Consider the following 27,916-nt stretch of genomic DNA (forward strand, 5'->3'; position numbering starts at 1 on the left):
CTCAGTGGTTTGAGCATTGGCCTGCCAAACCCATGGTTGTGAGTTCAATCCTTGAGGGGGTCATTTAGGGATCTGGGGAAGAAATTGGGGATTGGTCCTGCTTTGAGCAGCGGGTTGGACTAGATAACCTCCTGAGGTCCCTTCCAACCCTGATAGTCTATGAAGTGTTTGACATTTCTAATGAAAATAATGAATCTTGTATAATAGGCAGATGTATATTCAAAACAAGACAATATTACTTTTCTCAAACAGTGTTTGGAATCACAAAGCTGATGCCAAAATGATATTTGCCATGCCAGGAACAGAAATAATCCTCCAGAAGCACACTATACAGAGAATCAGATTTTGCCTTTCTAATAGCTGAAAACAAGAAGTTATCAGCATCACCTAATAGACCAGGTGCCACAGACCCCTGTTTGGGAACCAGTGCCATAGTGAATCACCTCCCAACTTTAGTACTGTGTCAAGTATTTAAACCAAGGTGCTTTTGAGATACAACTTTACAAAAACCTCAGACTTTTAAAAAACTTAAGATTCATTTTTCAAATTTTCATCTCTCAAAAATGGCTTGTCCAATTCAATTGAAGCTTCCTCTCTCTTTCCTCTGGCAAGAGACCGCTGTGAAATATTAGGTGGAAAGGATGTTTAAGTTAAGTCTGGATCTAAATTAGGGTTATGCTGGAAAGTGACAGGTTTCAGAGTAACAGCTGTGTTAGCCTGTATTCGCAAAAAGAAAAGGAGTACTTGTGGCACCTTAGAGACTAACCAATTTATTTGAGCATAAGCTTTCGTGAGCTACACGAAAGCTTATGCTCAAATAAATTGGTTAGTCTCTAAGGTGCCACAAGTACTCCTTTTCTTTTTGCTGGAAAGTGAGTTACAGATATAGATATAGAGAATATAAATATAGATACATGCATTTTTTTATTGGGGGGGATTTTTAAATTTTTATCATAGAAACATAGTTCTGCACGTAAGTGCTAGAACTAGGGGTGAGGGGGTAGAGTAGCACCCCTGCCTTGTAGTGGTTTCTATTATATACAACGTTTACAGTTTCATTCAATGGCTCTCAGCACTCCCACTTCTGCATCTTTAAAAATGTAAAATCAATATATTCACTTGGTGTTACCTGACATGACTAGGCCATTTCATCACAAAGCAATATTTGAATGGAATCGGTTTAGGTCACAAACATTTGTATATAAATTTAGTATTTTATGAAAGCATTGAAGTAGCTTGAAATATAGCAAAGACTGGGCAAGTTTCCCTCCTATATCTCTACCAATTTACTTAAACCTTGTCTTGCATTACCTCTGCTATTTCAGTCCTGGCTTTGTCTCAAACAAAGACATGATAAATTCTGCATAAAGCTCACAGAATAACTCATTTGCATTTGTGACCTAAACTGTAACCTGAATTTAGGTCTCTAGTAGTGAAAAGCTATTGTACTTAACCAACCACATGATTACCTACAGTATTTTCAAAGTGCCATTTGTGTCCAAAATTCTAAGGGCAAGTCTACACTACAGCGCTACATCGGGGCAGCTGCACTGATCCAGCAGCACTGCGGTAGCATGCCTGGTGAAGGCGCGCTATGCCAATGGGAGGGCGTTCTCCTGTCAGCATAATTACTCCACTGCGGTAAGAAGCAGAAGCTATGTCGTGAGAGAGCATCTCTTGCTGACATAGCACTGGTGTGGACAGTGCGAAACTTGTGTTGCTCTTGCAGGGGCTTTTTCACACCCCTGTGTAACGTAAGTTAGATCAGCTTTACCGGTAGTACAGACCTGCCCTAAAGCTTTTTTAGAATATTATTCTAAAGCTATTTTAAGACATTACAGAAATAGTTACACATACATATTTCTGTATATAGATATTCACAATGAGCTGCCAATCAGGGCTGAACTGTATGTTGAAAATACACACAAAAAACAACAAATTTCTTTCAGCTGTGTATAATGCCCTGATTCAGGAAAGCACTTCAGCATGTGCTTAACTGCTTTCCTAAATCAGGGCCTTAGTAGGTATGTCTACACAGCCTGTGGCAGATCAGCCCCCTCCCTGGGCTTCAGAGCCCGAGCTCCAGCCCCAGTCAAAACTTCAAAGCGCTGTCTACACAGCTATTTTTAGAGAGCTAGCACAAGCTCTACAAGCCCCAGTCTGTCACTGCTGCAGGCTGTGTAGACACAGCCATAGAGACCACAGCCTGGAGCTAGCCAGCAGTCCATGAGAAATATGAATAAATCTTTAATTTCAAGTGAATCTTTATTAAATATAAATAAAATCCTACACACCCACAGAACTGATAATGAAGTTACAGGTGACTGGTGTTTTAAATTTTTAACTTTATCCATTACAAATGTTAATAGGAAAGCAAATATCAGAGATTTGTAAAAAAATACTATAATTAGGGAACAACTGAGTCACTTTGTACTCAATTCCCTTTGAAAAGGCTTGCTCAAGATTGCAAAGTTCATTACCCTAAATGAGGTCCTCCATTCATTAAATCAAACACCTGAGCTGGATTTAGCGACTGTTTGAATCGACGAAGAAACTTTACTCCCTGATTGTCTCCACTCTTTGAGTTAACAAAAACTAAAAGAGGACTGGCACAGGATGGCGGGCATGTGGCTTTCCAGAATCCTGTGAACAAAGTTAGAAAGAATGAAATAAATAAGATCTTTATATATGAACACATTCAAGAGAAATCACGAGAAAGAGGAGGAAAATGGATGAAAGGACAAAAGGGATGCTATCATATGATGCATAATGCAAAAACGGAATTGAGTATTAGCCTGAAGGAGAATAGCACTGTTATATTAAATCTACTTCAAATTTACTACTTTGCTTTTTGTCTCCTGGATTTTTACCTGAATTTTTTGTCTAAAGTTAGCAAAACACAAAAGAAAATAGCTTTATTTTCCACAGCAAAAATGTGGGTTGATGGAATGTTGCAATTTTTTCCAACACACATCACCATACCATCAAATACATTTTCCAGATATAAAACATAATTTTTTCTGACTTTTTTTTAAAGCTTCCATTAAGTTGCACCAGAGTGCAGTAGTGTCAATTGAGTCCTCCAATCTACAAAAGTTCCCATTCCCACCAAATCTAAGAACCCCCATACATTTCAACAAAATGTTATATTGTTAAATTACTACCAACTGAGACTTTGCATGGAAACTTTTATTTCAGACTGAATTCATACAGCTGAATTATAATGGAAGGACAGAACAACACACCCTTATGGTCTAATCCAAAGCTTACTGAAGTCTTTGCAAGACTTTCAATTGATTTCAATGGGCTTTGGATCAGGACTTTAGTAAACAGTGCTAATGGACAGTGTTGTCATGAAAATCACATTCACTGAGGGCCCAATGGGAGTTATGGATACTCAGCACCACTTTGAATCAGGCCATATGTGGCCAGGTTTTGACTCTCATTTCAGACAAGAATAAAGCAATTGTCTCTTTTTAATTGTCTAAAAAGAAATCTGAAAGCTAAAAATCTTATCAGTTCTAATGAATTAAAAAAATGGACTTTGAAAGTATAAGAAGTTTAATATAATTCCACTTTCTGTTAATGCATAATTTAAAACAATATTTTTTAATGGTAAGCAATCTAATTGCACTTATAATGAAAGCAATCTTCTTAGCATGAATAATAAATAGCAGCAATTTCACTGCTTCAGCCAAAGACATTAGACAGCAAGTTCAGAGTCAGTGAACATCTCCAGTATTCAGTCATTTATATCAATCCCATACAAAAAAAAGTGCCTAACTTAGAGGTAAGGTAGTTGGGTTGCATATGCCACCAACACAAAGTATAAAAAAAAATATAATAAAACAGTTGTTTCTCAACACTCCACTCAACAATTCATCTTCCCAACCTCAGCTTCACCTTCTTTCCCACACCTACAGTCAAGCTCATCTCTGTCCCGAACAAGCAATGCGCACCTTTCAATTTTCACTACCTTTAATGGTGATCTGTTCATGTTTCTGATTAAAATAAAATTTTGATAGAAAATGGAAACTATTTTTTTTATCCTCAAAAACATCAGAAGAGAGTGCATCTGAGGAGTTCAGTAAGCTAATCTGCATAACACAAACTCTTTAATTTTGAGTTAAAAAAATCATTCTTTGTGTTTTTTGAAAGTGGCCCATGTCAGAATGCATGTGTGTGAAGTTTTCAAGGACTCTGGTTGTTTCGTTGGTGGATCCCAGAGAAACATGAGAACAGAATTTTTAAAGGGGAGCAGTTAATAATATTTCCTCTGTAAGCTAGTACGGACTTTTCTAAAAAATAATTACATGGAAAATTCAATTACCATCTGAAGAGTTATTGTGCTAAATTTGGAGACTAAATTTATCTGTGAAAAAGAGGGATTTTAGCCCTGCTTCAGGTAGAAATCTCAGTGAAACCATAACTGCAGAATTCCTACTAATGGCCCCGTTATACTACGTACCATCAGAATCTATGCTGTTGAGTGCTGTTGGAGGTATGATGGATACCTTACATTGTCCAAGCGGACATTTATGAGGATACAGATCTTTACAGGCAGTGTGAACCTGAGGAAAAATAAGTTAAATGAATAATTGCTTCCCAACATATAATCTCATTTTATGGTAAAATTGCAATAGATACAGTAGCTAGATATTATTCAGAGATGGGGTAATGTATAACAGACTATATTGCAGTATATTCAAACATATACAAACATTAAACCATAGATCTAGTTATCTATTTCTAAACAAAATATTCTGAATGCACTACTATACTTAAAAATTCTGCCGATTTCCCACTTCTAGGAAAAGCACCGAATTGCAGGAGAGAAGCTAACAAGAGATAAAGGCATCAAGGGAAAAAATGCAATTATACATTGATGAGAAGACAGTGATAGAAAGATGGAGAATTTAAATCTATACCACATGAAGAATACTACAGAAGATAGGAACAAGGGAAACAAAGTCTCAGCAATTATATATTTCAGGATAGATTAAAGACAATTAGTTTTATATTTATTAGAAGAGACTAGGAAGCCAAAATGATAGACATACATATAATTATAAGGGGCACAGAGTATGTCACCAACTATTCAAGCAGATGACCTGCTCGAAACACAATGGGCCTCTAGTATAGGATGAAGTACTAAGGGCCTGATCCAAAGCCCATTGAAGTAAAAGCAAAAAATCTCCCTTTGATTTCAGTGAGCTTTAGACCATGGCCTCAGGGAGTTAGGAGAAATGCAAAGGATACATGATACGTAGCAAGGACTATTAAAGAAAAACCTGTATATGTGGACCTATTAAAAACAACAGACAAGTGGGAGAGACATTCTAGATTATGAATGTTACACATCTGTCCAGGTCACTCACTATGAACTGATCGGTCCCCTTCCCTTCCAAAAGGTTAAATAATGAAAAATGAGAATAATGGGTAAATAACCATCCTGGCAGAATCCAAGACATTTTTACAAGCCATATGATACCTACCATAGCTTTACACCAGAGGCACTTCCAATCTTGGAGGCGTAAAACGCTGCCACAGGTCTTGTCGCAGACTGCACATTTGGCACTAACAGGCAAATTACCCTCTAACCATTGGTGAGGCATAGCTATCTGTGAGGAAGTTGTTATAAAGTTAAATACCATTACACGGAAATTTGCCATTAAAACTACAAAAAGATCAGTAATTCAGCATCCTCCTGAAACTTTCTTCTAATTTACTCTTTGCACCAATATCTAGATATGTAAATTTCTGTATGCATGCATATTTTTGGCAATTCTAGCACTAATCTTCTAGAAAAGAATTATATGCCAGTGGCTGTAAATTTAACTCATCTACTTTGACACAACTCACAAAAAAACTGTTACATTTTCTACTTTTAATTTTAACAGTTACATGTATCAGTAGAACTACAAGCTGTATGTCAATGAATTCCAAACAGATCTTCTGGAAAACTGGTGTCAGTTACAAGTAGACAAAGCAGGCCAAGAAAACAGCATATCAACAAGACTAACACAAATACAACTTCTTTGCTCAAGTTTGAGGTGAGAAAGAGAGGGGCTTCTCACAGCAATTCTCAAAGCTCAGAGGATCCGTCCATACTTCCCCCAGAATTCTGTAACATGGAATTCTTCCTTCTAGAGCCCATTGATGGTAAATGCATCTCCTGAAGAGCCCCTTTATCAGGCTTTTAATATAGTATCTATAGCAATACAGCTAACTACCATTAACTTTAATGGGTCACTTAACATTTCTATACTTGCCAATTAAAAAATAAAATAAAATACCCACCAAACAATTAACTGTTGTGAAGTATTGAAAGCCTGAATAATACTTACACCATCTTCGTCCTCAATGATATCTTTCCCAATAGAGGCTAACGTAGTCCACTTGCAATTATTTGTTGCCCTGACTGCACACCTTTTATGTGCTTTAAATTTACACACTAGAAAAAAGAGACAAATGCACTTTATATTATCTACTCCCTGATTGCAGTCTCTGTCAAGCATTACATCAACAGTTAAATTTTCAGAAATTCAGTCAAATTCAAATCACTCCATAAAACAGAGGAGTACATGTTCATGTACTGTTTCAGACAAAACACAAACTAATTAAAATAAAGAAAATTCAGAGTTCAAACTCTCACTCTGCCTTTTACTTGCTGAACTGCGTCTAGGGAATTACAGACTGCTGTTTGCTGGCTGCAAGATTACTCACTATTCTGTGTCCTCTGAAATTCTGTAAGATCTACAGACAAACCATGGAATGGCAGTCTTAAGTAGTCTTGCTCTTCTCAACTATTCATCTGTAAAACTTTAGTTATTTTAATTACTTTTAAAAATGCAATTGTTTTATACTGTAGCTTTTAAAAAAAATTTCAATTGCCATTATAAAAGACAGCATAAATGTCTTGCTCGATATATTTTGAATGCAACCCTCATTACATTTATCAATGGCTTTGTCACCTTAAAACTGAATTACTGCAATTGGAATACTCTGCATGAGGTTATATTTGGAGACCATTTGGAAACTTAAACAGATGCAGAATGCAATAGTCAAATTTGCTTAGTTATTCATGGAAGGAGCATATTATATCTGTCCTCTGAGATTCACAGGGGCTTCCAATTAAATTTCCAAGTGCAATTCAGTGTACTTATTTTGACCTATAAAAATGTAATTGTTTGAGTCTTGGCTACCTGAGAAATTGTGTCTCTGTGTGACAGCAGCAGCTGAAATCACCTGAGGCATTTGAGCAGCTAGCGCTCTGGTTTAAATGTGAAGGAAATGCTTGCCGGGCATTTGCAGAGAAGGAACTTTATACTGGAGCAAACTTTCCTCTTTGTCCAACATAGCCCTTTGCGGCACAATAGAAGGCCTGTTTTCGTAGACTTCTGAGAAGGTGGAGGATTAGGAGGGCATTTGTCTATTCAATAGGCTGGGGATTATTGTTGATTCTCATAGGTTACCTGAGTAAGGACAAACCTAATTTTTAATAGGTTTATTTGGAAAATCCATAGTTTTTTTTAATATATTATACATATGCCTCGTGCATGTGGCTTTATTTTAAAAATCTGAATAATTTTTGTTTTGTTTGATATAATTAGCATACCATGTAATGAAATCATATTGTACCAAACAGACTGATGGATTACATTTGAGTCTTTGTTAGTGGAAGTATATGAGATCATTCCATTTATAGAACTTTATATAAATTATATTTGCAATAACCATAAAAGCTTTATGAGAGCATGGGCAGTAGCAGTAGTTTCATGGGCTCCAGCGGTATCTATATCTAGCCCTCCTTAGCCAGAGGAATAGGGCCAGATTCTCAAAAATGCTCAGTACCCATATTGGTGACAGATTTCCAAAAGCGCTCAGCTCCCCTTGAGGCACAGAAATAAGGGATGGATTTTCAGTGTGATCAGCACTCTGCACTTTCCACTGGAACAGCCTGGGGAAGACTTTTCAAAGAGTACCCCATGTGCTTAGCTCACTTGAAAATCCACCACTTAATCTGGTATCTGAATGGGAGCTAAGCACTTCTGAAAATATAGCCTTGACAGTGGGTGCTGAATGCTTTTGAAAATCCAGTCCATGAATGTGGGGTCATGAGAACAAGAGCAGCACTACACACAGTGATTCACACTTTTGTCACCTGCAAAACCACTGTGGACTAAATTGTAGAGTCAACCATGAGCCCTAAGTAAGAGGCAGTGTGGAGTTGTACTGCCTGAGAAGCAGACCAGAAATGAACCTGACTCAGTCACAATTTGAAGCCTACTTGACTCTTGCTCCAGGTGCTACTTCTGGACCTAGCAGCTTACTTCCCCCTGTACATCAGCTCAATAGCGATGGTGAGCACATGGGTGGGAATAAGGGGCTGCAGAACCAAGGCTCCCCACTTCACCAACCTTGCCTGTCCTCCTATACAGGAGCAGCAACCCCACGGAGGCCACTCACTCCTACAAACAGACCTACATTGTAGGTAGCCCATACAAGGGAGTAAGGGGGTTCCTTGTGCCCTGTTACTCCTTTGAGAGCATGAAAAGGGAATCCCAACCAAGCCCTGTATCTAGGCCTGAAGCTGGAATCAATGCAAAGGCTCCAGTTCAGGCAGAACGCGGCAGCAAACCTCAGGGGGACAGGCTGTTGTGAGGCTATCACACTGCGGACTGATCCCTCCACTGGCTACCAGTCTGCTTCTCTTGCCAGTTCAAGGCTTTGGCCCTGACCCATAAAGCAATCAGCAACTGAAGACCAAGCTGCATCATACCCCACATCCTCGCCATGACCCACTAAAACAGCTGTACTCTGAAACAATGCAGAGTATGAAAGCCATGACAAACACAAGAGTGGGAGGAGGAGGGAGCTCTGCTGTAGAACAACTTTCTCGAGGGGATTAGACTAATTCATAATACGATCACCTCTAGAGCATGCTGCAAGGAAAGCATTTCTCAGCATACCTGAAATGATTTTTAACAAATGTTTCTATGTATATATCCCAAGCAGAATTTCCTGTAACCTTGGAAGGGAAAGGAAAGGAATGAAGACTCCATGAGGTCCACCAGGAACTTGCTATGCAGATCCAATCCACCTGTGAAGAATGTGGATGCTCTAGTGATGGGAATGAGAGGTAGGAAATAATTGTACGTCCTCAATTCATTACAGTTCATTGGAAGAGCTACCATCCAATCAGATAGCATGGCTCTGGGTCCAATGTCTCATCAACCTGGATGGCTTGCTGCCTGATTGGCTAGGGCTATGCGTGCTAATTAGGACCTGCAAATTCAGACTCAGAACCAACCAAAAAGTAACTCAAACCTACTTATCCCCAGCATTCCAGTAAAAAGGCAAGTATCCAGTCAGGAACAGTGGATAATACCCTGGCAAGTGACCGCTCACATGTGCTCTCTGAACACCCTGCCTCTTGTCCATCTTCAAATAAGGCTGCCTAAAGACAGCCACATCTATAAACCCACCCACTACCAAAAAACAATGCCTGCCATCCTGTATGTTAAACACTGTCAGAAATAAGGGTGGTGGGAACAATGACCTTTGGAAAAGAACAAATGAATAATTGGGAAGAAGACTTGCAATTTCTTTAAATTATGAAATCATTCATAGTGTCCCTTTTAGCAATGCCACCATTTAAAGATAACATTTATAAAGAAAAGTGGAATTCAACCATAACTAACGTAGAGCTTTGCAAATGTGACATTTTAATCACTCCTATCTCAAATGATACTGGGGCTGATTAATAAATGAGTTCTGTAGCATTCTGTATATCTCTGGATGTCAACTGACAATTTTCTGATAAAGCTTAAAAGGAAAGGAAAGGAAAAATGCAGCCAGTCAGAAACCAGGTTATTCACAATATATAGTATAATTTTAAAAAGTATAAATTGTCTGGTATAGTTCTCTGATTAACTGTAATATATAACATTTTTCCCTGAAAAGCAATCAAGTAGACCATTTAATTAGTCAGCATTGTCACAGTTGCACCAACATCTGTTGCCAGATACAATAATTAAAATCTATAGCAATTATGAGGTATAATAGAAATAAAGCTAGAGAAATAATACACTGTCATGGGACCTCTTGCTTTGAAAACAAACATCTCTGTTATAACATGCAAAAAGAAAAGGAGTACTTGTGGCACCTTAGAGACTAACCAATTTATTGGAGCATGAGCTTTCGTGAGCTACAGCTCACTTCATCAGATGCATACCGTGGAAACTGCAGTAGACATTATATACACACAGAGACCATGAAACAATACCAGCAGGACAGTGGGGTGGGAGGGGGTATTGTTTCATGGCCTCTGTGCGTATATAATGTCTACTGCAGTTTCCACGGTATGCATCCAATGAAGTGAGCTGTAGCTCACGAAAGCTCATGCTCTAATAAATTGGTTAGTCTCTAAGGTGCCACAAGTACTCCTTTTCTTTTTGCAAAGACAGACTAACACGGCTGTTACTCTGAAACCTGTTATAACATGGTTTTGCATTAAAGATATTTCATTTTCTTGACTGATTTATTAATTATACTGCATTGAAAAATCTGCATGTCCTGCCAAGCCTCTCTGTTGTCCTAAAAGGTTTTTTTGGTGGTTTTCAAAGAACAGCTGCTTATTTGGGAATGTTTTCCCTGACTTCAAAAGCTAAAGCCAAACTTTTGAAACTGACAAGGAGATCACTGTTCTGGTACCCATAGTTTATGTTGTCAAGAAACAAACAGTTGTCCTGTGAGAGTCCACAGAAGCTATTATTTTGTTACCAAGAATATTGGGCTTAAAAATCCACACTGAAAAGAGATTCAAACACTGACATGAAAACAACAAAATTCAAAGCACTCCAATTGCAGCCTGTATTAGGTAAACCTGTTTAGGAAAATAATTTGGAGATCCCTTGTTAGCTTCCTCATTGTCATGTAAAGTTAGTCAGCCAATAACAAAATATTTATATACTACACCCACAAAAACTGTTAAAACATTAAGATTGAATAGTCAGGCATTCAAATATTAGGAAATGCCACAATTAAGGTTGCCTCTGCAACCTTGATTCGACCCCCCTGTGCATATGCATTATGATAGTCTTTAATTATAAAATCACATACTATATTTTCCCCACAGGACCCCGGGCTCGTTCAGTGCACAGGATGGACAATGCACAAATAACAAGCATCTATTCAATGTTATCTTTTCTTTTATCTGCTGTGTTCAACGTGTGGCCCTAGCCCTATCTAATCCATACTATTCAAACCCTGCTCTGAATACACAACTATTAATTTCCTTATGGACTTTTCTATGGCACTCATTGCTATAGAATCTGAGTGCTCCAGAAACATTAATGAAATTTATCTTCACATCACAACAACCCTGTGAGATGAGGAGGTGGTGTTACCCCCATTTTATAGATGAAGAACTGAGGTACAGAGAGAATACAGTCAAAAGCATCCACTAATTTTGGATGCCCAAACTGAGATGTCTAGGACCTGATTTTTCAGTGCACTTAGCAACACATAGTACTATATATGTTCAAAGCTCTCCACTCATTGACTTCAGCTGAGGCTGTGAGCACTCAGTACTTCCACAAATCAGACCCCAGGGTCTCATGTTGTGTGCCCAGAAAATGAGGAACACACAATTAGTGACCACCAAGAAAAGTTTTGTTTAAGTGACTTGCTTAGCATCACATAGAATCCAACCCTCCAGGGCAGCATTCAATTAATGATCTTTTCTCTTCGTACAATCCACTGCCTCATTCACTTCCAATTTCTACAATAAACGAGGCAGAAGTCCTACCACCCACAGCCTCCTACACAACAAAATCCTTATTCGTCCTCAGAGGAGGTCCACCGTGTTCACTGAATGAGGTAAGGGTCCTATGGAAAAAATATGTGATTATGTAACTGAAGACAGTCTCATAATACACAGGTACCACCAGGGGGATGGATTAAGGTTGCACAGACAACCTTAATTCTGACATTTCCTAACTTTTGATTGTTTGACTTTGCAACCTAAAAATGTTAATGTAATTTGTGTGTGTAAGAAATAAGGTTGAAAGTGTCTCATTTGCACTGAAGTCTTTAACTTACCAGACATGACTGACATTGAATTGTCAATGTTAGCTCTGTTATGAAAAATTTATCGACTCTCTCTATAATGCTATATTCAGAACTAAACCCGGGTTGAGTTTACTCTATTTGTATTCAGAATACACATAAGAGCAATATTCCTTAGAAAGTGATATGGACAGGAGTACAGAAGCACCAATAAATACTAAACTTATTAGTGGTGAGTGACTGAGGCCAAGGAGCATTCTTAGGGTTCTGTGGGTTATTATGGTTCTTTGTCTGAAAACTGTCTCTACACTTAACCAACCTCCTAAATTCAAGACTCCTAAATAAGGCAGACTTCACAACTTTGAGGGAAAGAGAAGTTTGGAAGGGATGGGGAATGAGAATTTCACTTAACTCAAATTATTCTGCATGGAATTCCAAAGCAAGGCACATCATGAATTTTTCTGTATTACTAATGTCTGTGCACAAATGCAATAGGAATCAGGATGTTATTCACACTAGCTAGATGCAAATCTGGACTTGTTGGCATCACATTTAGTGGGATGATTCTGATAACGGTAGATAGTGTACTTAGAGATAAAAAGGAAAGAAAAACTGGAGGAATAGCACTGTATCGCTGAAATAATTATGAGCTACAATTAAACAAAGAGGGAAAAAAACACCTTCAGACCAGCAGGACTGGAGGGAATGAAATATTACTGGACCATTTCTCAAAAGTTTTTTAAGCTGGAAGATACTAATTGAGAGAATTTTGTTTAGCTACAAGGTAACAAATACAGCTAACCATGAATCAAAGAATACAAACAATCTAAGTTACACAAAAGACAATTCATGTGCCAGAAAGCAGAAACACCAACAAGAAGGAAGACATCCTGGATCTACTGATAAGGAGAAAATCACTGAGTACATGTGAACAACAGGGAAGCCTGGAACCAGTGACCATGCACTAATTGAATTTAGCATAGAAATGATTATTAGGTATAATAGAAATTATACAGAAGTACATGGGTGTCAAATTTCACGCATGACCATTTTAGCAAATTAAAAGAAACAAGCGAGTAAGATGTAATGGGAAGAAGTGGCATTGAAGATTTCTGGGTTACTCCTAAAAGACATCATACCTCCTACATTACCTCTGATAAAAAGACTGTGTAGTACAAGAAATGGCCAACATGGTATTACAAAGGACAGCTCAAGCAACATCAGTTTTTAAAAAAATGTTCTGGAAACAAACAAGGGAGACAACAAAGCAAGGACTTAGTCATGTAGGACTTACAAAGAAAGTCCAGGAAAACAAACAACCAAAATGAGCTTGTTAGCCAAATAAATTAAAGGGGATTAACTGTGGCTTTTACAGGTATACAATATCAGGAGATGAGGTGGAAATACTGCAATACTAAAAAGAGAGTCAATCCATAGATAAATTAGGAAGATTAATTTAATGACTAGCTGAGATACTCCTTTTATGAAATTTGCCCTCAATAAGATTAAATTATATTTGAATGATTAGAAAGGAAGGAAGACTCTGTAAATATAAATTAAGAACAGGTGAAACTGGTGAAAGAATATTTGAATATACATACATAAACCAGTCCAGATTATATACATTCTAGAATCCAAAGGACATTCAGAAACAAATTACTCTACCACTAAGAATTAGACCTAAAAATCATGAAGAAATTGAGAAGTAACCGAAAACTAAAATAAAAGTAATATTAATTTTCAAAAAGGGAAAAAAGAGCAATCCTGGCAATTACATTGATGTAAATGTAACAGCCAGTCCTAGCTAACTATAAGAACATTAAGAAGCAAAAAACAAAGGTACTTAACAGCTAGAGGACAATGGACTACAAAAGTTGAAATCACCGAATCATGGAGTATAGGAGAAATACATGAGCTTACAAAAAATAATTCTTGCTAGAAAAAACTTACTCTTTTTTATTAAATAAGTAGAATATTAGCTCTTAAAGGGGACATAGTAGATGCAATATATTTGAATTCTGATTAAGCATTAGATATTGCGTCCCCTAAAAACTTCATGAATGTCTGAAAACTATCTGAATGACTAGGGAAATTAAATGGGAAATGATAAACAGCAGTGACTGTGGGAGTCAGCTACACCATCACTAACTTCTGTGATATATGCAACCCCCAAGGAGATTACCCATATTCCTGGAGCTCTGTGTGCTGGTGACCTCCCAAGCTGCCCTGGTGACCCTGCCAGGAAGGATCCTGTCTTTTAAACTCAGACCTTACATTTACCCCTGCTGATTTCCCAGGAAAAATGAGTAAATTCCCAGTATGGATTATGAGAAGTAACTTGGTGTGAGCTGGAGGGAGCCGACCCTGAACACCACTTCATACTCAGTAATGTACCCAAGTTAGACAAATTGAAGAGGAGACTGAACCCTGCAAGCAGGCCTGGGACTCACCAGCCCCTTCCCCCAGCCAGTCCTACCCTTTCCCTGACTGGCCCAAACTGCTCCAAAAATTGCTTCTCCCCTCTCCTGAGCTCCCAGGGAAGGGCATCTCACTCCCTACTGGGTGCTGAGCAAACTCTGAGTCTGCCCTTGTCTTCCCTTTCCTACCAGTGACAGTGTGCCTCTCCCTGAGCTACCAGCACACAGAGCCCCAAGAATCTAGGGAATCCCCTTGGGGTTTACATAAATATTCATAACAATGTCCTCAGATAGTTTCACCCCACTGGATGCCTTCAGATGGTGAATACTAAAGGACAGGGACCTGACACTGGATTTAGCACAGTTTACCAGCTATGTAGCACTGAGTACAGATAACAGGAACAGAATTCTATAGGTAGTTAGGTAACATATAATTTAAAATCTATTTCTGTATAATATACCGTGTAATAACTGATTACCATATTTACATTATTATACAGCAGCAAGAGTTTGCTGGGCAGTTAACTATTTTGTAATTACAGGTCTAACCATTATTATAAAGAGTATTTAGAACATAGTTTTCTTCCCAGTGAAAAAGCAATACCAAAATGTGTGTGTAAATGTCATATATATTCCATAAGGACATATATGACACTTAATTTACTGCCACATTCCAGGAAACAAGGTAGACATATCACTGAAGTTTTCACAGAAGTTACAGTGGAAAGCCAATAAATGATAAAATAAAACTGAATATTTTCAAGGTTATTATAGAAATGTGCCTGTACTAGATAATTCCTGCACTCTAGTTTAACAGTGAACATTTAGACCCATCCCATTTTTTATTTATGTTGGATATTAGCTCTTTAATTATCAAATTATGAAAAACATATAAATAATTTTTTTTCTATTATATGACCAGTGAAGCAGCACATTTTACCCTCCCTGCACTACAATATCAGTCAGCAGCAAGAGAGCAGCAAATCAGACAAAAACTCGGAAGAAATAAGGTCATGGACCCAACTAAGGAGTTAACTGTTGTTCCAGATTTTTGCCGATGAGAGACTAACAATATTTTTATTTTTTCCTCTTTTCTTTTAAAGGAATGCTATAACAATTCTGAAAATAGAGGAAAGAAAATGTTGCACTTTTGCTCCACATCATTTTTGAAGTGCAAACCAAAGTAATCTCATCTTCTCTCAAAAACCTTACACTCAGGCAAGCACATACAAAAAAAAACAAAACGGTATTTGTAGCAGGAGGAACCTTTTATATTGACATGAACTAGAAAATAACGTCCAGAGTGTGAATAATGCGTGTCATATTGTTCGCATTTATTCTAACCAACAGAAAGGTTCCTTTCTATAGCAATGAGTAGATTTCTTCTTACTCCATAACATTTTCAGTACTTAGACTTAGACTTAATTTTTTATTAGCTTATGGGACATTGTAAGGAAAAATATGTTGACTTTACCTTCACAAGACAGGCCATGAGAAGTAACTCCAGAGAGGCTTTCTCTGCACACATTACAGAAGGTAGGTCGGGCATGGGAGCAGGCGTACCAGTTATGCATCCCTGAGAAATGTTCCACATTAAACTGTGCGGTCTAGTAAGGGAGAAGTTAAGACAAATTTGCAAGTACAGAACACAGCTACAGAAACTGCAAGTACTTAGGAGTTCCATATTTATGCTGGAAAATTCAATGTGGAGAAGTAAAGGAGAGTAAAAGCTCTCTCAAAACCAAGAGCCATAGTAGCATGAATTGTACTGGTAAAATAAAGGTTTAACACGAAACTGCATTTTAACCTTACAGGTTTTTCACACTCCACAAGACTGTATGTCTTGGGTTCTGCGTACCATAGAGCTTGGTATATTAAATCAATATTTATCCTGAAAGAAGAACAACATGCACTGAAAGGGATATTATCTTACCTCATAATGTTCTCTAGACTGTACAGACTTCAGTGAGCTGATCCAGTCCTCCATCTCTTTTCTGTTCTCAGCACACAATATTAGCCTCCGGAATGGAGTGATTATCTGAAAAAGACTTCTCAATGTAATGATTCTGAATTTCATAGATAGGAGAGATCATTACAGAATGTAACATCTGACAAGCCAATTTTTTCTCTCTGATAATGCAAGTGAAATGCATACCCTAAAACTATATGATAATGAAAACCTTGAATATCAATGAGTTGTGTTTTTTTTTAAATCACTGTCTTAAAATGGCAAAGTGAACTTTTCTCATTTTAAATGCCCAGGTTTTGTATCAGGCTTTCACATGGGCTTTAAAAAAAATGTATTAATTATGTCTCTTTTTCAGCTCTTTATCCATATTTAAATGTAAAACTCCCTGCAAAGCTCTAAAATTGCTAATAAATCTTTCCATAAATTATTTTAAACAGATGTCAGTTCTGTTTCATAACAACATTATAGCAACTGCAAAGTCTATAATTACTGTAGGCGAAGACAAATCATACTGATACACAAAAGCCGGAGATTCATAAACATTCTGCGCATTTCTCATTTCAACATTGGTGATGACATTGTATTTACATAATTATTGTAATCAAATATAAAAACTTGATTTATGAGTTAATATAGGAATACACCTACACAAGCTGTATAATCAAAAGAGACAGAGCAAAAAACAAACAGTTCAAACCCTATGCAATGGTGCCTATGCAGAGCTTCAGTGCGCTCTTGGAACAGGTTGATGTTGTGCAGGGTTCAGTAGTCTGGATTTAGATCTTAGAGACTGTATTCATCTTGAAATCTGAAGACTGCTGAATCTTGGAGATTCAGAATAAAGGTGTTTTTTTCTTCCCCCACTAGTAGATAAACAATTAAAAATAACAGTAAGGCACCAAAAACTATCAGCTAACTCCCACAGAAATTATTTTGAGCACCGCACTAAAATAGATATTGTAGTTGCTTTGAGAACAATGAAGGAATTTAAAATAAAAATCTAAGTAGCCAAAGGAAGAGTCATTTGCTTCTTCTGCAAAAATTAAAAAATAAAAATAAAACCTTGTTCAGTCTGAACATGTATTTCATTGTCCATATTGCCTACATTTGGAAATTATCTAAGTAAAGCGAAGGCATAAATCACAGGAAAACTGTTAATTTTCTCTCATGGTGTTATAATGTTCTTGTAACATTTACAATACATACATTATTAGTAAGTAATTATTTACAACTGTTTTTACTCACCCGGTCACCACGAGATAGCCTCTGCTCCTGGTTTGTGCTATGCAGTTCTTCATTAAGCTGAACTGCACTTTAATATATCTGACAAGCAACCTAACTGAAACACAGCAGACTACAAGTCACATGGAAGGGCAGCACAAACCTTTAAGCTTTTTTTTTTTTAAAATATACAAGCTGCACATGAAACTGAAGGACTCCACTCTGTTTTCTATTTCCTTCAGTCTTCCCCACCCTTTTTTTGATAAGACTTATTAACATCTGTCCACTTCTCTTCCTGACTAAGAGTTAATGCAAAGAACACATCTTCTCTCATTAGTTAGGAGCCAAATGGATGCTTTATTACTTCAAAATGTTTTTCTATGACAGCTCATCAAATGAAGCACAAAAAAGCCATTAAACCATAATGTTTCCAATAACAAGCACCGGGCTTCATTGAACTCATAGATATTATTTGTACAAATACTTCCCCCAGTCTTTATTTCCCAATATACTGTACGATATCATAATAAAGATACCCTTTTATAGCTTTAAAGTAAGGACAAGGCTGCCTTGGTCACACAGCTAGGTCAGAGCATTTCATGTTAATTCCTGCCTTCTGACTACCAACAGACAGTGTAGTGAAACACATTTAATCCAAAAATACATTTAACTACCTTTGCTCCTTAAAGTTCCTCTTGAAAAACCCTTGATAATCTTTCCAAAAAAATACAGATAAAATACATATATATCACTGATCTCTTATCTTTAGTAATATCATTCACATAGAATCCCTTAATTGAAAGGGACAAAAAGTCTCTTTGCCAAAATAACTCATGTATAACCATACCAGATATTCCTATAACAATAGATTTTTATTTAGTATTTGTTCATATAAGTTACAGCAGGCTGTAGTAGAGTCATTAAGTTATACAATTGATGGCTACATATGAATGTTAGATAAATTATTATTAGAGCTATTAAAATAAACACACTGGAAAGTTGGAAGAGCCCCACATATTTGTAGATACAGGACGTAAAAGGCTATGAAGACTAATCTACTTATATTCTTTCTGCTTCGCACACTTCCAACAACAAGCTTCAACGAACAGTCAGTCTGGTTATTGTAAGGGAGCCAGACATACAAAACAAAAAGACAACCTGATGTTATATGAAATAAAAATACCTATGCTGGAATAACATTAAGTTTCTGACCTCCAACCAAGAGAAGCAATGAAGCTATGAATTCAGGTTCTCTCTATCCTTAAGGGGTTTCCTGGGATTGAGAATGATCTTAGGTACCATACAATACCCCATCCTTCTCTTCTCCATTTATACTGAAGGCCCCTCTATATGGGAATATTCACAAAAGGTAAGCTGAATCGACTACATTTGACTAAATTTAAAGTGTATTAAACCTCTGTGTGGATGCTTTCATTCAGAAATAAAGTGCTCTCAGTTCACTTTAAAGTATACATACAAATACATTATTTCAACAATGACTCTTTTCCAATGGTATTGCACTGCAACATCATATTTAGTTTCTTTTCTATTATTACTCAATCCTTACTCCACAGATGGGCTCCCCTACTCAATTTGTATTTGTATTTTTTTTCTCTTCTCCCTGGAATTGGAAGAGAAAAAGTACCGAAAACAGCAACAAAAATTATTAAGGACATGGAACAGCCTCCATAGGAGGAGAGAGAGATTCATAGACTAAGGCCGAAAGGAGCCATTATGATCATTTAGTCTGACTTCCATATTGCCGGCCACAGAACCTTGCCCACCCACTCCTGTAACAGACCCATAACCTCTGGCTGAATTACTGAAGTCCTCAAATCATGATTTAAAGACTTTAAGTTAAAGAGTTTCCAACATTTACGCTAATTTAAAACAGCAAGTGACCCGTGACCCATGCTGCAGAGGAAGGCAAAAACCCCCAGGGTCTCTGTCAATCTGAGCTGGGGGAAAATTCCTTCCCAACTCCAAATATGATCAGTTGGACACTGAGCATGTCAGCAAGACCAACCAGTCAGACACCTGGGAAAGAATTCTCTGTAGTCATTCAGAACCCACCCCAGCTCTGTCCTATCTCCAGCCACTGGGGATATTTGCTACTAGCAGTCGCAGGTGGGCCATATACCATTGTAGTCTTATCATACCATCCCCTCCATAAACTTATCAAGCTCAGTCTTAAAGCAAGTTAGGTTTTTTGCCCCCACTGCTTCCCTTAGACAGCTGTTCCAGAACTTCACTCCTCTGATAGTGAGAGCCCTTCATCTAATTTCAAGCCTAAAATTGTTGATGGCCACTTTACATCCATGTGTCAGCATTGGCACTTAGCTTAAATAACTCCTCTTCCTCCCTGGTTTTTATCCCTTTGATGTATTTATAGAGAGTAATCGTATTTCCCCTCAGCCCTCATTTGGTTAGACTAAACAACCCAAGCTCTTTGAGTCTCTTCTCCATTGCTCTGATCATCCTTGTAGCCCTTCTCTGCACCTGTTCCAGTTTGAATTCATCTTTCTTAGACATTAGCCTTTTTCATAGCTGCATAATATTGGCTGCTCCTAGTCGTCGTGCCATCAACCAGTACACCCAGGTCTTTCTCCTCCTCCAAAAATTCTTAAGCAAAGTAAGCAGTCATGGGATAAAAGGGAAGGTTCTCTCATGGATTGGTAACTGGTTAAAAGATAGGAAACAAAGGGTAGGAATAAATGCTCGGTTTTCAGATTGGAAAGAGGTAAATAGCAGTGTCCCCAGGCGGTCTGTACTGGGACCAGTCCTATTCAACATATTCAGAAATGATCTGGAAAAAGGGGTAAACAGTGAGGTGGCAAAATTTGCAGATGGTACAAAACTACTCAAGATAGTTAAGTCTCAGGCAGACAACGAAGAGCTACAAAAGGATCTCTCAAAACTGGGTGACTGGGCAACAAAATGGCAGATGAAATTCAATGTTCATAAATACAAAGTAATGCACATTAGAAAACATAATCCCAACTATACATATAAAATGATGGGGTGTAAATTAGCTGTTACCACTCAAGAAAGAGATCTTGGAGTCATTGTGGATAGGTCTCTGAAAACATCCACTCAATGGACAGCGGCAGTCAAAAAAGCAAACAGAATGTTGGGAATCACTGAGAAAGGGATAGGTAATAATCATACTCGTTCTATATAAAACCATGGTACACCCACATTCTGAATACTGCATTCAGATGTGGTCACCCCATTTCAAAAAAGATATATTGGAACTGGAAAAGATTCAGAAAAAGGGCAACAAAAATGATTAGGGGTATGGAACAGCTTCCCTTGAAGGAGCGATTCATAAGACTGGGACTTTTCAGCTTGGAAAAGAGATGACTAAGGGGGGATATGATTGAGGTCTATAAAATCATGACTGGTGTGGAGAAAGTAAATAAGGAAGTGTTATTACTTCTTCTTATAACACAAGAACTAGGGGTCACCAAATTAAATTATTAGGCAGCAGGTTTAAAACAAACAAAAGGAAGTATTTTTTCACACAATGCACAGTCAGTCGTTGGAACTCTTTGCCAGACGATGTTGTGAAGGCCAAGACTATAACAGGGTTCAAAAAATAACAAGATAAGTTCATGGGGGATAGGTCCATCAATGGCTATTAGCCAGGATGGGCAGGGATGGTGTCCCTAGACTCTGTTTGCCAGAAGCTGGGAATGGGCGAGAAGGGATGGATCACTTGATGATTACCTGTTCTGTTCATTCTCTCTGGGGCACCTGGCATCAGCCACTGTTGGAAGACAGGATATTGGGCTAGATGGACCTTTGGTCTGACCCAGTATGGCCATTCTTATGTTCTTGATGTTAGTACCTAAGTGCATGGCCTTCCACTTTGCACTATTAAATTTCATCCCATTCATTACTCCAGTTTTCAAGATTGTCCAGATCTTCCTGAATGATATTCTGTTCCTCCTCCATATTGGCAATACCTCCCAACTTTGTGTCATCCACAAATTTTGTTAGCACACTACCACTTTTTGTGCCCAGGTCAGTAATGAAAATGTTAAATGAGATTGGTCCTAAGACCGATGCTAGAGGAACTCCACTAGTAACCTCCCTCCAGCCTGACAGTTTTACTTTCAATATGACCTGTTGTAGTCTCCCCTTTTACCAGTTCCTTAGCCACCTTTCATATCTCTTATTAATCCCCATCTTCTCCAATTTAACTAATAATTTTCCATGTGGAACTGTATCAAATGCCTTACTGAAATCTACTGAGTTCCCTTTGTCTAAAAAATCAACTATCTTCTCAGAGAAAAAGATCAGGTTTGTCTGGCACGATCCACTTTTATAAAACCATGTTATATTTTATCCCAATTACTCTTTACCTCTATGTCCTTAACTACTTTCTCTTTCAAAATTTCTGTCAAGACCTCAATATGATTGAGGTCAAACAGGCCTGTTGTTTCCTGGACCACTCTTCCCCCTTTCTTAAAAATAGGTACTAAATAGGTACAACCCCTGACTTTTGGATTCATTAAAAATCCTTGCTATTGGACTTGCAATTTCATATGACAGTTCCTTTAGTATTCTTGGATGGAGATTATCTGGGGCCCCCAATTTGGTCCCATGAAGCTGTGTGAGTTTGACTTCCACCTTGGATGTGATAATTTCTACTTGCATATCCTCACTTTCATTCCTGCCACTACCTCTAAACTCCTCATTACCCTTATTAAAAACTGAGGTAAAATATTCATTTAGGTGTTGGGCCATGGCTAGATTATCTTTAATCTTCACCCCATCTTCAGTGTTTAGTGGTCCATCTTCTTCTTTCCTTGTTTTCTTTTTAGTTATATGTTATAGAACCTTTTACCATTGGTTTTAACTTCCTTTGCAAGGTCTAACTCTGCTTGGCTTTTGGCTGTTCTCACTTTTTTTCCTACACTTTCTGTCCTCCAAAAGGTAGCTCTCCTTACTAATCCATCCCATCTTCCATTCCTTATAGGTTTTCTGGGACTGTTCAGTTTGAAAAAGAGATGACTGGGGATATGACATAGATCTATAAAATCATGAATGATACAGAGAAAGCAAATAAGGAAGTGTTATTTACCCCTTCACATAACACATGAACAAGGGGTCACCCAATGAAATTAATAGGCAGCGGGTTTAAAACAAACAAAAGGAAGTACTTCTTCACACAACACACAGTCAACCTGGGTAACTCACTATCGGGTTGTTGTGAAGGCCAAAAGTATAAATGGGTTAAAAAAAATTAGATAAGTTCACAAAGGATAGGTCCAGCAATGGCTATTAGACACAGTGGTCAGGGACACAACCCCATTCTCTGGGTGCTCCTAAACCTCTGACTGCCAGAAGCTGCGACTTGATCAATTTCCCTGAAGCATCTGGCACCGGCCACTGTGGGAAGACAGGATACTGGGCTAGATAGACCATTGGTATGACCCTGTGTGGCCATTCTTACATTGGCAGGGTCTGTCCTCAGATGTTTCTAGTACATCTCAATTTTTGTGTCATCTACATATTTCTTCCTCTTTCTAGATTATTAATGAAAATATTAAACAACATGATCTCCCATAGCAATCAATGTAGTACCTCCACTTACCCTTATCTGTATGGCATACAATATGCTAGGTGCTTTACAGAAAAGTAAAAAAACCTAGGTCCCAAGCTGGAAGAGCTTCAGGTGCAAATATTTCTATGCTTCCCCTATTGTTTCCATCCCTGAGGTTATCGCAAATGAGAAGGCGAAAAAAAAGCTCTTGCGATGACATGTTTTCCAAGCTCATGCAGTCCTCCTGCAATGATAGGGCACAGCTGAATGCATGGAGGCATTCAGTGGCAGAGTCCAGGAAAGAGCAATGAGAAGAGGCAGGATGCAATGAGGCGGCTAATGGGGGAGCAAACGGACATGCTCAGGTGTCTAGTGGAGCTGCAGGAAAGCCAATAAGAGCACAGACCACCGCTGCATCCACTGTACAACCACCTGCCCCTCCTCCCCAAGTTCTATATCCTCCTCACCCAGACACCCAAGAATGCGGGGGGGGGAGGGGGAGCTCCGGGCACCCAGCCACTGTACTCCAGAGGATGGCCCAAGCAACAGAAGGCTGTCATTCAGACAGTTTTGATTTGTAGTGTAGCTACAATAAGCAATGTGCCATGTGCTTCCCTCCTCCCCTAGCCCACCCGGGCTACCTTATCAGTTATCTCCCCATTTTTTTTAATTAATAAAGAAAGAATGCATGGTTTCAAAAGAATAGTGACTTTTTTTCCTTTGCCAGCTGTGATCGAAGTGGGGAGGGTGGTTGGCTTACAGGGAATTAAAATCAATGAAGGGGGTGGGTTTGCATGCAGCAGGCACACACACAACTGTCACACAGTAGCCTGGGCAGTCGTGAAACTGGTTTTCAAAGCCTCTCTGATGTGCAGAGCGCCTACCTGTGCTCTTCTAATCGCCCTGGTGTCTGACTGTTCAAAATTGGCAGCCAGGCGATTTGCCTAAACCCCCCACCCTGCCATAAACATCTCTCCCTTATTCTCACAGATATGAAGCACACAGCAAGCAGCAATAACAATGAGAATATTGGTTGCGCTGAGGTCTAACCTAGTCAGCAAACAGCGCCAGCAAGCTTTTAAACGTCCAAAGGCACATTCTACCACCATTCTGCACTTGCTCAGCCTACAGTTGAACTGCTTCTTACTGTCCAGGCTGCCTATGTATGGCTTCATGAGCCATGGGAGCAAGGGGTAGGGTCTCCAAGGATAACTATTGGCATTTCAACATCCCCAACAATAATTTTCTGGTCTGGGAAATAAGTCCCTTCTGGCAGCTGCTCAAACAGCCCGGAGTTCCTAAAGATGGGAGTGTCATGCACCTTTCCCAGCCATCCCACGTTGATGTCGGTGAAACGTCCCTTGTGATCCACCAGTGCTTGCAGCACCATTGAGAAGTACCCCTTGCAGTTTATGTACTGGTTGGCAAGGTGTCCGGTGCCAAGATAGGGATATGTGTTCCATCTATCACCCCACCTCAGTTAGGGAAACTCATTGCAGCAAAGCCATCCACTATGACCTGCACATTTCCCAGAGTCACTACCCTTGATAGCAGAACGTCAGTGATTGCATTGGCTACTTGAATCACAGCAGTCCCCACGGTAGATTTGCCCACTCCAAATTGATTCCCAACTGACCAGTAGCAGTCAGGCGTTGCAAGCTTCCACAGGGCTATCGCCACTCACTTCTCAACTGTCAGGGCAGCTCTCATCTTGGTATTCCTGCGCTTCAGGGTGGGGGAAAGCAACTCACAGAGTTCCAGGAAAGTGGCTTTACACATGCAAAAGTTTTGCAACCACTGGGAATCATCCCATACCTGCAAGACTATGAGGTCCCACCAGTCTGTGCTTGTTTGCCGGGCCCAGAATCGGCCTTCCACTATATCAACCAGCCCCACTGCCATCATGATATCCCAATTGCCACATCTCATGCTTTCAGGGACGTCTGTGTCCATGTCCTCCTCACAATCGTCCTTGTGCTGTCGTCTCTTAGCCAGGTTCTGCAAATGATGCAGTATAACGTGCAAGGTGTTTACAATGCTCGCAACAGCAGTGGTGAGCTGAGCAGGCTCCATGCTTGCTGTGCTATGGCGTCCGCATGGGTAACCCAGGAAAAAAGGCGTGGAATAATTGTCTGCAGTTGCTTTCATGGAGGGAGGGTGGGGAGACTGACAACATGTACCCAAAACCACCCACAACAATGTTTTTGCCATCACGCATTGGGAGCTTAAACCAGAATTCCAATGGGCAGCGGAGACTGCGGGAACTGTGGGATAGCTTCCCACAGTGCACCGCTCTCTGAGTCGATGCTAGCCACGGTGGTGAGGACACACTCCGCCAACTTAATGCGCTTAGTGGGGACATACACAATCGACTATATAAAATCAATCTCTAAAAATCGACTTCTATAAAGTAGACCTAATTTTGTAGTGTAGACATACCCTGTAGGGTAAGTAACTGTTCTTTCCTCTGGGTGACTGTCCACCCAGATTCCACTCTGGTGACCAACAAACAGTTATCCTCATAACTCATATCCTCAGGGCCAGTTGGGAATTTTTAGACAAAACTTTTTTCCATCGGAAAACAATGATTTGTCAAAACAAACTATTTGAGGGGAATAGTTGGTTCCAATTAATTTCCCATTTTGAAAAAATATTGAAAAAAAGTTGAGATTGTTAAAATGTCCTGTTTTGAAATTTATGTTTATTAAAGGTTAAAAAAAGGGTTTTTTAGATATAAAAGGTCAAATTGAAAACAAAACATTTTGAAATTATTAAAACAAAGCATTTTGATTGACCCAATCTCTTTGTGGAGGGTGGGTGTGTGTGTGTGGGGGGGTCTGAAACAGTTTGAGTTGAATTTTTTTGTCCCAATTTGGGATGAGAAAAATTTTGAAATCTTGAAAAACTCTTGCAGGACAAGAAAGCCATTTCCCACCCAGCTCTAGCAGATGCCCAGTTGAGGAGTGACTGTACAGCAGCTCTATCAAAACTGCCATCGACCCTGGAAATTTCTGCCAGCAATCAGTGGTAAACTGAAGTTGTGAATCAAAGTCCATGTTGCTACTCTACATATCTCCGGTATGGGGATGTTACCTAAGGAGGTTACAGAGGCTGCCTGAGCCCTCGTGTAATGAGCTCTCACCTATTCAAGTGGATCATTCTTAACCGAAATATAACAAGTCCTGACAAAGTCCAAGACCCATTTAACCTCTGGGATGATACAGATTGCTTCTTAACCCTTTCATAAAATGCCACAGAAGAGACTTGGTGTACATGTGAATGGCTTGGTCCTAGCCAAATAAAATGGCAATGTTTTTGGGGCATCCAATGTGTGACGTTTCAATTCACCTGGGATAGAATGAAGTTTAGGGAAGGAAACCAGGAGGTGAACAGACTGATTGAAGTGGAAGTTGGAAACCACCCTAGACAGAAATTTCAGATGAGGTATGAAAGTGACTCTGTCCTCGTGAAAGATAATGTAAAGGGTGGTACCAGGAGGGCCTGGTTGTCTTATGTCCTCCTACCTGATGTAAAGACTCTAAAAAGACTGTCTTCATCAACAGGTGGTAAACAGAACAGATAACTAGTGGCTCAATGGGGAGCTCATCAGTCCAGTTCACATTAAGTTAAAGTCCCAGAATGCAAGGGGTTCCTAGACCCGTGAGAAAACATGTGAGCCCTCTGAGGAATCTCGCCACTATGGGGTGTGAAAAGATAGTGTAGCCTTGTATAAGAAGATGGTTCACAGAAATTGCTGTCAAGTGTACCTGTATTAAGCTAAGGGACAGACCTGATTGTTTCAGATAAAGTAAATAGTCCAGTATAACTGGAATCAAGGCTACCACCAGCAAACGCTGACACTGCGCTGGCTAGACAGAAAACCTTTAACATTTGGCACTGTATGTCAGTTTGGTTGAGGGTTTCCTGCTTTGAAGCAAGATGCAGCATAGCAACTCTATCTATAGACATCAGCAAGCCAGCATCCAGGCTCTGTCAGGTGCAGGGATGATGAATCCAGGTGCAGGATCTGGCCATAATTCTGCAAGATGGGTTGCCATGTTGATATGTTCATGAGGTCTGAGTATCAAAACTGCCTGGCTGATAGTGGGGATATCATGACCTGCGTCCTGCTTCAGTTTCCTCAAAACCCTGTATACCTGTGGAAAGGCGTACTTCAGACCAGGAGCCCAAGTGATAAGAAAGGCATCCAAGAGGGATCCCAGACTCACATCTCCTCTGGAGCAGAACCTCTCGCCCTGGTTAATGTGACAGGTCACAAAAGGGTTTACCTACGGGAAACCCAATCTGCAAAAGATGCACAGGAGGACTGATTTCTTGAGGGACCACTTGTGTTATTAAACAGGACAATGATCAACTGTTCTCCATTCTCACTTAAGGTAGGACAAGAAGTAAGAGGCTTAATATACATCAAGGGAGATTTAGGTTTGATATTAGAAAAAACTTTCTGACTATAAGGGTAGTTAAGCTCTGGGACATGCTTCCAAGGGAGGTTGTGGGATCCCCGTCATTGGAGGTTTTTAAGAACAGGCTGAACAAACACCTGTCAGGGATGGTCTAGGTTTAGTTGGTCCTGTCTCAGTGCAGGGGGCTGGACCTGATGAATTCTTGAGGTCCCTTCCAGCCCTTATCCAGCTATTTATCCAAAAATTCTTTTTGTCTGCCTGG

The 27,916-nt window shown here is 39.2% G+C and overlaps 1 protein-coding gene across 1 annotated transcript in view; it reads right to left on the minus strand.

The window, feature by feature from the left end:
• Positions 1-27,916, minus strand: part of DGKH (diacylglycerol kinase eta) — a 252,206-nt gene that overhangs the window by 60,338 nt on the left and 163,952 nt on the right. The window contains 6 exon segments of the mRNA XM_084643173.1: positions 2,481-2,643; positions 4,469-4,571; positions 5,496-5,621; positions 6,348-6,454; positions 15,964-16,096; positions 16,423-16,527. Of these exon segments, the coding sequence (XP_084499299.1) occupies positions 2,481-2,643; positions 4,469-4,571; positions 5,496-5,621; positions 6,348-6,454; positions 15,964-16,096; positions 16,423-16,527 (737 nt within the window).

This window comes from Lepidochelys olivacea (genome assembly GCF_965140295.1).
Source record: "Lepidochelys olivacea isolate rLepOli2 genome assembly, chromosome: 1".
Classification (NCBI taxonomy): Eukaryota; Metazoa; Chordata; order Testudines; family Cheloniidae; genus Lepidochelys; species Lepidochelys olivacea.